Here is a 13,537-nt window from a genome sequence, read left to right as displayed (position 1 = left end):
CTGTGGATAAGCAGTTCTGATGTTCTGTGCAGTCTGGGCAGCATTCCTGATAGGGCACACTTGAATGCTATTAGAATGATCTCAATCTCATGAGTAAACACAGAACAACCAGTGCTACGGGATCTTTAGTTTTTGGCTTCAAGGCTCCCCTTCCAATGGGAGGGATGGCCAAGCCTGGCTTACCAGGCTCACTGTTAGGAGTGTTTGCCACTGGGTCAGGCTGGGCCCCTGGGGAAGCGAAGCAGAGTGCTCCCATGTGCTAGTGTTGACCCCGGAGGGGCCCGGCCCCAGGTGCTGCATGCAGGCAAGCCTGTCCGAAGGGGAACCTGGAGCTCAGCAGGGGTGAGCTAGAAGCCCCTCAGGGCCCAGCCGGCTATAGGAATCTCATGAGTTTGCAATTTCAAGTCAGCTAGAAGCAAAACCGCCCCAGACATGAAATTGCAAACTCATGAGATTCCTATAGCCGGCTGGGCCCCGAGGAGCAGTGTGGGGTATCAGACCAGCGCTCTGTGACAGTTCAAGGTCTTTTTCCTCAAGGGCAAGTCCCTCAACCTCTCTGAGTCTCTGTTTCCTCACCTGCAGCTCGTCATAAAGACAGGGCCCTGCTGGGCCTCCAGAGCAAGACTGTTCATTCACTCATTTGCTTAACCAAACATTTAGTGAGCGTCTACTATGTGGCGTGCTCCATGCTGGCAAGAACAACATTTCGATTCCAGCTGTTCCGATGCAGGGTTGCTGGTATGGGACACACAGGCCTTCTGAGGAGGGATGAGGATCGCTGGGCAGGGCGTTGCCAAGGGAGGGAAACCCGTCTGGTGGTCTTCCTAGCTCTTGCCACAAAATTCTCAGTTCCCCTGTTGCTGGATCTCATCAAATACAGGAAGCTTCTGGGTCTGTCCCTCTCTGTGTGCCCCTATGTCCAGGGCCCACGGCACGTTTGCCTCTTTAGCTACCCAGCCTGCCCTCTCTGTTCCACGTCCTAGTTACCCAGATGTCTGTCCCGCAGGGTGCTGGTGGCTGGCACCACTCTTGGCCATCACACCTGTGGCCCCAAAGCCCCTGCCTGAATCCTGATTTGATCCTGACTTTCCAGTTTATGGCCTCCCCTCACCCTGGGATGTGGTTTTCTCTACCCCATCTGCGGCTGAGCCTTTGCTTCCCTTTCTGGCCTGTCTCTCTCTCGGGGGGCTGCCTACTTATCACAAAGCCCTGCATATATGCTTCTGAGAGAGGCTCAGACCAGGGGACTGACTCGTGGTCACACCTGTTGCCGAAATCTGACCATCGCGCCCTATCTTCCTCCTTCCCCTCTGTGTGTGGCACACGTCCGCCTTCCCTGTTCACTTCCGCCAGGCCCCCCTCCCCTCCAGTGCTCATGCGGATGTCATATCCACCCCTCACCTTCCCAACACCCATCTAACATGGAACCGGGGGACACAGCCCAGACAGTGCAGGGGTCTTGGGCCTGGTGTCGTCTTAGCCGGGGTGACAGGTTGAAGCAGCACTCTCTGCCGCAGGGGTAGACGGAGCGCTCCCTGGAAGGTGAGTCCGGGAGCACCGAGCTGGAGATGCCTGGATAGGACAGGCTGCAGGCTCCCTGTGAAGTCAGGCCCAAGGCGGAGAGGCACTGAGGGCAGGAGAGGGGTCTGCTGCCAAGGTGGAACATGAGACGGGATTCTGGTGGTAGCCCCACCTGTGTTAGCTCAAGAAGTCCCATCTGGAAGGGGAAATCAGGTCATGGAGGCTTCTGGGACCCTTCCCAGACTAAAGATCAAGCATGTGTGTCCTTTGGCTTTGAAGTCCTGTGGGGGTGGAGTCTCGGGCCCTTATCAAAGTGGGTATTGGGTACTTAATGTGTTTGTGGAGCAGCCTGAAGTCAAGGGGTCATCTCTGCAGCCCAGGCTTGCAGCCAGAGCGGACCCAGGACCCTCTATAAAGGCTGTAGGAAGGAGGACTGGCTCCAGCAGTGGCCAGCCCACGGTCCAAGATGAGGTGCCTCGTGGTGCTCCTTGCAGTTCTCGCCTTTTCCCAGGGCAGTGGGATCTCCAGGTGGGTATCAGGCACCCAGGGAGGGGAAGGGGGTCACATGCACCTGCTCTGGGTGGGTGTCTCCTGGTGTTACACCTGTGCCCGCGGCCATGCTGTGGGTTCCCAGGAGAGTCTTGCCTTTGCGTTTGGGACCTTTCCCTCCCTCAAAGTCTGTCCACTGCAGGGGTGATGAGCAGCAACGCAGGGTCAGACGGGCAGCCTGGGAAATGAAGGGCGTGGCTTCTGGGGTCAAACTGCCTGTGTTCTGATCCCTAGCCCCATCACTAACCTGACTCCCTGTGCCTTGTTTCCTCTTCCATTGTAAAATCAGGAACAGAAAGCATCTCTGTCTCAGGGTTGTGAAGAGTATATGAGTTGGTATTTGTCAAATGCTTTGAGCAGTGCCTGGCATATGATAAAAAAGCTACGTATGCATTTCTTAGATAAAATAAAGTTCTCTCTATGGGCGAAATTCCCAAGTTCTCCTCCAAAACTAATAACTGATAATTTTTTATTTGATACTTTTTTGGGAAATAATTAAAAAAAATAATCTCTCCACCCAACCTGGGGCTCGAACTCATGACGCCAAGATCAAGAGTCACCTGCTCTACGGACTGAGCCAGCCAGGTGCCCCATAACTAATATTTCTTGAGCTGTTTTTTGCTGGGTGCACTATTCTTCCTGGATTTGGTAGATATTATTATTTGTATTTTACAGATGAGACAGCTGTTGTTTGAGGAGGGTCCCAGAGCTACCCAAGGCCACATGGTTCATAGTGGAGGAGCTAGGATCTGGTCCCAAGTGATCTTACATTTTTGCCACAAAATCACCCTATCTCCAGTTCCTAGCCTGGAGTTCCATCAAGCCATGAGCCTGGGGAGACCTGAATTCACCCCTGGGAAGCTGGATCCCTGAAAAGGAGCCAGGGGGCCTTTGACAAGTCAGAGCTCCTTGTGTCTTGAAAGGGAAGTTTTTTCTAATTAGGCTTCGGGTGGTTTCAGTGCAGGGACTGGACAGCATGGAAGTGGAGGTTTCCATGGTGGTTGGAACCTCCCCGTTCTTGGCGTGGGGCAGTGGGCTGCCGGCGTCCCTCTGAGGGAGGTTCCCTGGGGCCTCATGCTGGACACAGCACCTAGTAGAGAGACGGCTGCCCCTGTGGGAGTCACCAGGCCTTCCATGAGTGGATCCTGAGCTGAGTGGGAACAGGAGCTCAGCAAGCAGAACACTTTGAGGACCAGGACATGGGGACACAGGAAATGGCAACTGTAGGATTGGGCCCAGGAGCCTCTTTCCTTTTGGGCTTATGTCCTTTTTTTATCATCAGAGACAAACGCTGAGAAATGTCTTAGGGCCTTTTATTTCTGTTGGGTCCTGGCTGAAGTCACACTTGAGGGCTGGGGAAGGGAGGCACCAGAAAGAGACCATAAGTCCTGTACAGGGCTGTTCCATCTGGGATCTGTTTGGATTGTGAACAACATGAGAAAACCCATTTTCTCTGAGGATCTTAGATTTCCTGCCATTTTCTTACTCTCCAAGCCCTTTCACAGCTGTGGTCTCCACTTGTCCTCTTGTCCTTAAATCAGCTCCGAAGAGGAGGACTGCATAGCCCTTAGAACTGGAGGGACACCAGGGTCATCAGCCTATATTACTTCAACCTATAGGAGGGGAAACTAGGAGCCAGAGAGGTGAAAGCCAGAAGAAGTTGGTCAAAGGCGGGACTGGAAAATGGCTGGAAAGGAAGGAGGTCACCTGTTTTGCAGAGATGGAGGCAAAGCTCAGAGGACCTTGGGGGCCACCGAAGGTGCCACAGACTGCAAAGCAGGGTCTAGAACCCTTCCGCTGTTCTCCCTCTCAATTCTCTTCTACGATTTGCTTCCATCATCCAACACCTAAACTCTATCAGAAGGTCCTCTATGCTGAAGACCACACTCTGTGCTGAAACCCTCTAAAAAATTTCCACACACGTTAGGTTACCCAAAGCGCCAATCACAGGGGTCGCAAAAGAGGGAGCATTTTCAGAGTGTGGGGGACATTGTTTCCTCTCCAGAGAGCGTGCTTCCAGATGGCAGAGGCTGTACCCGTGGGCCCCACGCAATGTCTGGCCCATAGTAGGGAAGCAGCGAGAATTTGGAGACTGAATGAATGACATTATGTCTCTCAAACCTCGGAGTTGGGGAACTCATGAGCAGGCTATAAAATCCATCTACCGGGTCTCCATCATCATTGAGAAAAGAGGAAGGACTAGGGAACACCAGAGTGTATTACGTTTGGTAAGGGTAGGCACAGAATTGTGAACTGATGTAAAATTTAATTTTTCCTTTGAGTTATGATTTTTAAAAAATGTGGGGAAGTAGCTTACAGAACCTAGAGCCTCTGGGCACTTCTCTGAGGCTGGGCAGCCTTGAGGAGATGCCCACTGGCATCACTAATTCTTCCCTGTCTCCTCAGGATCCCTCTACACAAAGGCAAGTCTCTGAGAAAGGTCCTGAAGGAGCATGGGCTCCTGGAGGACTTTCTGAAGAAGCACCCGTATTCCATCAGCACGAAGTACTCCAGCCTAGCAAAGGTGGCCAGCGAGCCCTTGACCAACTACCTGGACGTGAGTGGCTCTCCCCTCCCCTTCCAATAATGCTTCTTGCTGGATGCCTTCTCCTGGCCCCCACCTCTTTCCCCTTCTAGAAATCAGGAAGTCCTGTGGGCTGCGGAGGCCGTCCCCCTGCCCCTCAGTCAGCTCCACACAGGGCCAGCAGCCCGGGCAAAGGCGAGGCTCTGAAGGCCACTGCCGGAAGGGTCTGAGCTCAGGCGACCTGTAGACATCCCTCGGGGGCATATGATCTGCTCCCAGGTGTACCCCCATGCCTGTCTTGCCCAGCCCCGTGACCCATGTCTTAATCTGGGCTCGGCAGGGATGGGGTTCTGGTGCCCATCTGCAGCCGCCCAGGACATGACAGGAACGCCCCTTGCGCGGTCTTCCTTCCTGGAGCCTGTCCCCCCCTCATCTGTCGCTCTTGGCAGTAAACAGCCAGCCTTGTCTCTCCTGTGAGCTTGTTGCCTTATCTAGGTCATGCTCAGCCCTGTCCCGACCCTAAGTTCTGACACCTGGGGAGCCTGGCCAAGAGGGGTGGCAGGGAGTTTCGGTTGGGACCCGGGGTCTGTACTTCCCATGTCTCTTCTCTATGTCCCTGCCCCTGGCAGGCAGGGCCCAGTCTTCCTACCAGGGAGGGGTGATGTTCTGATCTAACGTCTGCTTCTGGGGCTGATTCCCGCAGGAGTTGTAGGGCTTAAGGGAGGGACAGGCCAGCGCAGTTGTTCGGAGAGGAGCCCAGTGTGGCGGTTGGAGATGAAGAACCCTCCCCAGTAACCCTCACTCCTCTCTCTTCCCTTGTACTTTATGCCAAGCATTGACCCATATCCCTATGCTCTACTCCCCGCCCCTAACTCTGTGCTGTCTGTCCCCAGTGTCAGTATTTTGGGAAGATCTACATCGGGACCCCACCCCAGGAATTCACCGTGGTGTTTGACACTGGTTCCTCTGACCTCTGGGTGCCTTCTGTCTACTGCAAGAGTTATGCCTGCCGTGAGTGACCTCCCTTTCCAACCCAGCCCTCCAGGCTCTGACCCCAGGGCTGCTCTGCCTGCCCTGCGTAGTGAGAGGAGAAGGCTGGCTTCCTTTGGAGCCTACTCTGGAAGTCTGTGAATTTCAGTGACATCCACAGATGATTACGGAGGCCTGGCCACTTTGGACAAAAGATGTTAAATGCCCCCAGGCAGAGATGGGGACAAGCTTCATGTTTTAAATGCCAGAAATCAAGGTCAAGTGTTGGTCCTGTGGATTCTGGCTGCATCTAAGGCTACATTGGGGGATTTTGGACGAGAAGTTGGGTCAGCCTGGAAACAAGGTGTGGGCTTACTTGGATTCTGGCCACTGCTTTTGAGTTGCAGGGTTCTGGGAGGGAACGTGGGTGCAGGAGAGCTCGCTTTGACATTCCCAGCCTCCTGGTTGTGCCCCATCTCTTTGCTCAGCCCCTCCAACTGCCCACAGATTGAGAAGGTGTGCAAATCACAGGTCAAATGTGTAAAGCACCAGCTGGAAATTCGGGGAGCTTAAGCTCCTTATTTTTTAAAGAAATTTTATTTATTTGAGAGAGAGCAGAGAGCACAACCTGGGGGAGCAGCAGGCAGAGAGAGAAGCAGGCTCTCCACTGAGCAGAGAGCCCGATGCGGGGCTCAATCCCAGGACCCTGGGACTATGACCGGAGCCAAAGGCAGACGCTTAACTGACTGAACCACCCAGGTGCCCAGTATTTACTTATGTACTTAGCCTCTGTCAGGAGCCAAGGCAGGCTGCTGACCCTCCTTGGGTTTTTGGTTTTCCTTCCTATAAAATGGGACTGGGATATGCCAGGAGGTTCTGGGAGAATGAAATCACCGGGCCTATCATTAGTGATGAATAAACGTTTACTATGTGGTACTAACTGATTTCTCCAACAATCCTGGGAAATTGGTGCTCTTGTTACCCCCTTTACCAGAGAAGGAAGCAAAGTTCAGAGAATAGAAGAGCCTTGCCTAAGGTTACAAAGCTGGAGAAAGTAACAAGTCTATGGAAACCCCAGGAATGGCTTTTTTCTTTCTTGTTTGGTTTGGAAGCGACATAGGTCGCTCTGGGGTTCCGAGAGGTGGGTCGAGCAGCAAAGGATAATTTTCCTTATTAAACCCTGGGGGAATCAAGAGAGGGGGGCCGCTTATTTCCTGCAGTGAGAATGATTGGTATGTAGACCACATTTCTTACAAGGCCTAGTGAGGTTCTCAGCCCTGGCTGTTACTGTCAAGGGCAAGAAGATTCTACGGGCCTCACTAACCCTGGGTCTGTGTTTCAGAAAAACATCACCGTTTCGACCCGGCCAAGTCCTCCACCTTCCAGAACCTGAACGAGCCTCTGTCTATCCAGTACGGCACCGGCAGCATGCAAGGCTTCCTGGGCCTTGATACCGTCACTGTGAGTGGGGCTTGGGGCCAGTCGGGGCTCACTTTTCTTTCCCCGGTGCCTGCTCTGCCTCCCATCCACCCAGACTCTGGCGGGCTGCACCTCCAGCGGGGGTGGAGAGGCCCTTTGCATCCTGTCCATGCACGCCCCCACCCCGACCCTGGTGGGGGGCGTGGTAGGTAGGGATTCTGAGAGCCATCTTAACTGGCTGGGACTGTGGCTCATCCGTCCCTCCTCTCCTTTCCAGGCCAGCCCCTGGAGTCCCCCCTGAGAGCTTCTCCGTGCCCAGTTTCCACTTTCCCCATCCTCTTTCATCCGTCCTTGCCATAGTTGGTTCTGAGCCCTGAGCCTGTGCCAGCTCCCCAGTGTCACCTGTGGAGTCTCACTGTAAACTGAGTTCTTAGGAGGGGACTATTATCCCCATCATGCAGACGAGGAAACTGAAGCTCCCAGGAGCTGGTGACTTGCCTGAAGTCGCGCAGCTGGAGGCTGGGAGCTGTACTTAGTACATAGTACTAAGTACTACGTAAATAATACATAGTACTAATTAGTACATAGAAGGGCTCAGAACTAGGTTCTTGCTTTCCTTCCTCCCCCACTATCCGAGGTTCAAAGTCAAGCAGCATCCCCGGGGGCTTATTACCTCCATCTTCCTTGAGCTCTTCCTGGGCCTGGCTGAAGGCATTTTTGCTTTAAGCCCAAAAGGACCCAGTTCTTCTCTGCTGACGGCCCTCTCCTCAGGTTTGTCCATTGGCAGGGCAAGTGCCCATGCAGCTCAGGCCTCCCTAGGGGTCGTTGCCAGACAGTGGAGGCCCCAGAGCCACTAGCTGAGGTGGTCCCAGCAGACAGGGCCCAGGGAAGGGGAATCTCCTGCCCGTGTCCTACTTCCTCTGAGGCCCGGAGCCGCTGGTTTTCTTTTCTGCTGTTCTCGGTTCAGGGGGAAATCCCACGTCTTCATGGAGGGGCTGGCCCGAGCCTGCTGGCCTCAGCCGTGGGACATCGGGTGGCTTTCATTTGTCCCCCTGGGATGGGGGTAGGAGAGAAAACCATGGGAGTCAGGCCCTATGGAAATGAGGACAAGTTGGGGTATTGGAGGAGGAGAAAGAAGATAGGCTTGGGCAGAGAAGTGTGGGTCAAGGGCTCAGAGGTAGGAGATCAGGTGTGAAAAGCAGGGTGAGCACGTGAAGTGGCTCTTAGTCAAAGGCAAACTCCCGAGTGCCACAGGGGGTCTCTGGAGGGTCCTCGCAAGGGGTGACATGACTGGACGTCTGTTTTCAAAGCTCACTTTGGCTGCGTGTGTGGCGGTTGGTTTGACTATAAGGGGACAGAGTGGAAGCTGGAGGCCCTGTGAGCTCAGAATGGGTGGGTGGGCTCAGCAGCCTTCCAGGGAAGTGGGCAGATTAACAGGAGAGCTGGAGAGAGAGATACCCTAGCAGAGCACCATTAATGTCCAAAGGCCAATCACTTCCTAAATGCTCGATATGGGTTCGGCGTTCATATTATACGGGCCTAAGCATTGCCTCAAGATGCAGATGTTATTATTCCATTTAACAGATGAGGGGAGGGAGGCTCGGGGAGGGGCTTGTACAAGGTCACACCGTCAGCATGCAACAGAGCAAGGGTGCATAGCTAGGTCCATTGGATGCTAAGGGGGTGCATGTTCTCTCTGCCCTTCGTGCTGTCCCCAGCTGTTCCCTGGCAGATGCCCCAGGTGTCACTGATGGTAGGGCTGCAGGTTGGCAGAGGGCCTTGGAGCATCCCTCACCCCATCCCCTTTTCTGGGCTCATCCCCCAACTTCTGCACGTGAGCACTGCTGTCTGCATCCTTCACCGTGTCCTTTCTTCCTCTGTCCCTGGCCTTGCCAGGGTCATTCCTTCACGACCACGGTGCAGAGATGGGAAACGAGGGTTTTTCCCTCTTAAGCTCACATGACTGCATTGCCCGTAGGAGGGTAGGTGAGCCCCCTCACTCCAAGACTGATCCTGATACAGGCCTACCCCAGAATCTTCCTGCTTCTGGCCAAAGGCCCCTGGTGGAGGTCTCTCGGCTTCTCTTGCAGGTCTCCAATATCGTGGACCCCCAGCAGACCGTGGGCCTGAGCACCAAGGAGCCTGGCAATGTCTTTACCTACTCCGAGTTTGACGGGATCCTGGGGCTGGCCTACCCCACTCTGGCCTCTGAGTACTCAGTGCCCGTGTTCGACAACATGATGCAGAAGCACCTGGTGGCCCAAGACCTGTTCTCTGTGTATTTGTCCAGGTAGGAGCCGCCCCCAGCCAGGGCCAGCATTCCAGGGCCTGGCAAGGTCTCTTGGCCGAGGAGTGGCTATCCATTTGGGACACTGCAATTCAAGAATGGTGACTAGAATCCAAGCAAGCCCTCTCCTTGTTTCCAGGCTGACCCAACCTCTTGTCCAAAAGCCTCCAATGTAGACTCCAATGCAGCCAGAATCCACAGGACCAACACTTGACCTTGGTTTCTGGCATTTAAAACATGAAGCCTGACCCCATCTCTGCCTGGGGAGCATTTAACATCTTTTGTCCAAAGTGGCCAGGCCTCTGTAATCATCTGTGGATGTCACTGAAATTCATAGACTTCCATAGTAGGCTCCAAAGGACGCCAGCCTTCTTCTTTTTCTATCCAGGAAACTGAGGTGTGGGAGGGACGGTCATACTGGGAACTGGTGGCTGAGTCACATCTGGAGCCCAGGGCTCCTGACTCCCAGTCTGGTGCTCCCTGCTCTGTCTTCCCGCAGCTCAGCTGGACAGAAGGGTGGGTGGCAGAATGGGGAGAAGAGCGTCCCACTCAGGAGAAAGAGGGTATTGGGCAACTGAGGTCAAGGGCACCCAGGCGAGGGGTACATTGGTACGTTCATTTGCTCAACCAATATTTATAGGCTGCTACTACGTGCAAGTGCTCTGACAGAAGAAGGGGATACATTAGCAAAACAGACAAACTGGGAGTTAACTTTCTAGCGGGGTGGGGCGGGGGAGAAGCAGACAACACACAATCACACAATTTTGCTTACATTTGTGAGAAGGGCGCTCATTGCAGGCAGATCTGGGTGCCGGGAAAGCTTAGTGATGAGGGAAGCCCTGTCTGGTGGAGGTATGTGTGCAGGGCAGGCAGGGGAAGCTTCTCTGAGGCACGCGTGGGAGCTCCCCAGGTGAGACAGAGGATAGCACGCTGCAGGCAGTGGCAACAGCACGTGCTAGGGCTCAGGGGCAAGACAGAGCTTGCTGCGGGGTCTAGGAACTAAAAGCAGCTGGGTGGGAGCAGGTGACACTTGCGTGCCTGTGCTTCCTGGCTTCGAGGAAAGCCCCAGAAGGAACAGAGGGGTAGGGGGTGGCAATTTTAATCCAAAGTCTGTAGGACTTGGTTGAAGACCCTTTGCCCTATTGTAGCTGAAGGGTGGGGCTGGGGGCTGGGCACAGGAAGAGTTATGGGTTGCCCCAGCCAAGCCTAGTGGTCATATGAACTACGTGATGGTTAGTTCCCACCTCCCCTGCACTCTACAAGCTGCAGATGCTGCCTCAGTCTGGGGGCGGAGGAGCTCAGAGAGTGGATGCCCTTATCAGGGAAAAGCCCCAAAGATCAGGGAGGTGGGAGAGCTCCCTTAGAGCCTGCAGGGAGGAAGTGGGGGTCAGGGCAGGGAAGATGGTGGGACTGGTCTCAGCTGCCTCTGCCCCCCCTCCCACCACGTGGGGCTGCGGCTCCTCCTCTCCAAGCCAGGGTGTCCGAGGGCCACCATATGCCTTTCCTTGGTTTCAGGAATGGCCAGGGGAGCATGCTGACGCTGGGGGCCATTGACCCATCCTACTACACAGGCTCCCTGCACTGGGTGCCCGTGACCGTGCAGGAGTACTGGCAGTTCACCGTGGATAGGTGAGTGAGCAGCAGCCCTGGCTCCAGGGGAGGGGGACGCCAGGGCCTGGGGAGTAGCTTGTGAGGCTCCGAGAAGGACCGCAGCACAGGCGCTTGCAAGCCTGGCCCATCAGATTCTGAGTTGGACCCTTGCAAGGCCAGTGAGCTCAGTCAGCGAGAACGCTGACATTCCCCACGGCGTTATTAGTGAGAGTAAGAGTGCTGCACTTTCTGAGCCCTTATTACCTGTAGATATTGGGCTGAGTGACAACAGGATGGTCTCGTTCACGCCTCGCTGAAACCCTAGGAGGTGGGGGGCCACACCAGTATCCTCATGTTATAATTCACTAACGTGAGCCTCATGACGGTCCATCAGTGAGGTCAGGGAAGGGGTTGTTAATGTACCCATTTTGTGGTTGAGAAGCCCAAGGTCAGGAAGGATGATGATTTGCACAAGGCCTGCAGCAAGTGAATGGCAGGGAGAAAGCTTGACACTGGAGCTTTAGGCATCCAGCGCTGGACTTATTCCACCCTTAGGGCATGTGACTTCCGTGGTTTTGAAAAAAGATTGATTTGTGTATTTGAGGGTTGGGGAGCAGCAGAGAGTCCTAAGCTTGCCCTCCCCCCCTTCCTGAGGATCCTGGCAGGGGAGGACGGGAGGGACCAGGGATGGGGCTGGATGCTGGACTCACCACGAGGCTGTCCTCTCTGCACTCTGCAGGGTTACTGTCAATGGCGTGGTGGTGGCCTGTGATGGTGGCTGTCAGGCCATCCTGGACACAGGTACCTCCATGCTGGTTGGGCCCAACAGTGACATCCTCAACATCCAGACAGCCATCGGAGCAACACAGGACCAGTATGGTGTGGTAAGGCCAGGCCCATTTCCCCAGAGGGGTGGGGTGTCTTAGGATGTCTTCCCCGTGGGCTTCCAGCCTGGCCCACTGTGGCTGTCGGGACTCTCCTATCTCACACAGAGGCCGACGTCTGGCCTCCTGTCTTCCAGGAGGATCATGCATCCCTGACTCACTGAGCTCTGCCCTACCCCATTTTTCCTCACCCACACACGGGTCTCCTTGCTTCCCTGACTGCTAAGTGCTCCCGGGGTCCTGGAGGAGGCACTGACTGAGCCTGGAGGGAAAGCGCGGAGGCCAGCCCCCCTTTGTCTCAAGCCGGGCTGTTCCTGCGTTGGCTGACAGGAGGTCCCACTCAGTGTAGCTCTGAGGGCCTCCCTAGAGTCCTCTGAGTGGGGAGGTCCGTCCGCACCAATGCCAGTGCAGAGGAAGGGATCCTGCCTTGGCCTTTCTCTGCCTCATCGAGACTGATCAGATCTATTGCCTATCTGAGACGACTTTCCTCTGGCCTTCAGGTTGACATCAACTGCGGGAGCCTGAACAGCATGCCTGATGTGGTCTTTGAGATCAACGGCCGAAAGTACCCTCTGCCCCCCTCCGCCTACACCAGCACGGTAGGAGCTCTTGGGAGAGGAAACCTGGGTTCACCTAGCCCCACCCCCTCCTGGCAAGTCAGTTGGAAAGTGGTGTGCAGGAGGAGCAGTTAGACAAACTGGCCTTTCTGAGTGGGGCCCTGCTGTCCTTGGGCCTCCCCTGTGGCTACTGGAGCCTCATGCTGGGAGAAGTGGGTCAGACAGAAAGGACAGAGCCTGAGCAGCCTGTGGGAGGGTTGGGGAGGCTGGACCACAGCCCCTGGGGAACCTCCATCCACTGGTCTTGCTTCTAAGCCCAGGGGCCTGGAGTGTTCTCCAGGACTTTCGTAGGTAGCCTGGGCTTTGTGGGGACCCAGCCCTAATCCCCTCTGACCCCCTGGCCTCAGCTTTGACCTAGCCTTGAGCACACACAACTGGCAAGGCCTTGGGTCCCTAGGCCTGGGTTGGCTGGTCAGCAGGGCAGTAGGTGCTGAACGAAGGGGGGGTGCCGGAGAGGACAAGTGAGGGGCGCTGGGGTGAGGGGACCCCACTGAATGAGCTTGCATGGAGTTGCTTGATTTTCTGAATATCAATTTCTTCATCTATCGAGTGGGATGAATCTGATACTCGTCTGCTTCCCTCGGAAGGTGATTTCAAGGTTGAGAGGAAATGCTAGCTGGGAGAGGGACTATGGGGGGTGGGGATGGGGGGCTGGGCCACCCACAGACATGGTGACCCGGGTTGGGCCCAGCTTCATCTCAGCCTTTCCTCTCCTAGGATATGGGCTTCTGCTCTAGCGGCTTCCAAGGTGAAGGTGATTCCCAGCTGTGGATCCTGGGGGATGTGTTCATCCGCGAGTACTACAGCGTCTTTGACAGGGTCAACAACCGCCTGGGGCTGGCCAAGGCCATCTGATGGCACCGCTGAGCCCGGACCAGGGATGTGTGCCCCAAACAGGCATGCGCACGCCCACACACACGCACCTGCACACATACAGATCAGGTTTTCAGGTGCATGTTTCAATAAATACCGTATCTCTGCAAAGCGTGGCTTCTGTTGGGCCAAAGCCCTACGCCGCTATGGGATTGGGGACGTGGCATCACGTGGTGTCCGACAGCACTGGGGCTACATGGGTAGGAGAGGGTTGGGGACACTGTTGTTGGGCGGAGACTTTCACAAAGGATTTGGCCACTTCAAGCTTAGGTCAGGTAAAAGCAAGACGTGTCTTGCCTTTGAG

The 13,537-nt window shown here is 55.1% G+C and overlaps 1 protein-coding gene across 1 annotated transcript; it reads left to right on the top strand.

Moving 5' to 3' along the window:
- The first annotated feature begins 1,987 nt into the window (after positions 1–1,987).
- LOC101677169 (chymosin-like) lies at positions 1,988–13,322 on the top strand. Its single transcript, XM_004769748.2, has 9 exons — positions 1,988–2,049; positions 4,477–4,627; positions 5,488–5,605; positions 6,906–7,024; positions 9,073–9,272; positions 10,785–10,898; positions 11,599–11,743; positions 12,244–12,342; positions 13,078–13,322. The coding sequence occupies exons 1-9, from the start codon at positions 1,988–1,990 to the stop codon at positions 13,213–13,215; spliced, it is 1,146 nt and encodes a 381-aa protein (XP_004769805.1). The 3' UTR covers positions 13,216–13,322.
- Positions 13,323–13,537: the final 215 nt, after the last annotated feature.

Source organism: Mustela putorius, unplaced genomic scaffold, assembly GCF_011764305.1.
Source record: "Mustela putorius furo isolate JIRA1106 unplaced genomic scaffold, ASM1176430v1.1 tig00000585_pilon_pilon_pilon, whole genome shotgun sequence".
NCBI lineage: Eukaryota > Metazoa > Chordata > Mammalia > Carnivora > Mustelidae > Mustela > Mustela putorius.
Note: the sequence above shows the minus strand (reverse complement) of the source record. Positions and strands in the feature narration are given on the sequence as shown.

What these genes read in the sequence shown, in the direction of transcription:
- LOC101677169 (XM_004769748.2), top strand. Translation starts at nt 1,988, where the DNA reads ATGAGGTGCCTCGTGGTGCTCCTTGCAGTTCTCGCCTTTTCCCAGGGC. An exon ending in CTGCAAGAGTTATGCCTGCC is followed by an intron (nt 5,606 to 6,905) that starts GTGAGTGACCTC and finishes TCTGTGTTTCAG; the next exon opens with AAAAACATCACCGTTTCGAC. An exon ending in CACAGGACCAGTATGGTGTG is followed by an intron (nt 11,744 to 12,243) that starts GTAAGGCCAGGC and finishes TCTGGCCTTCAG; the next exon opens with GTTGACATCAACTGCGGGAG.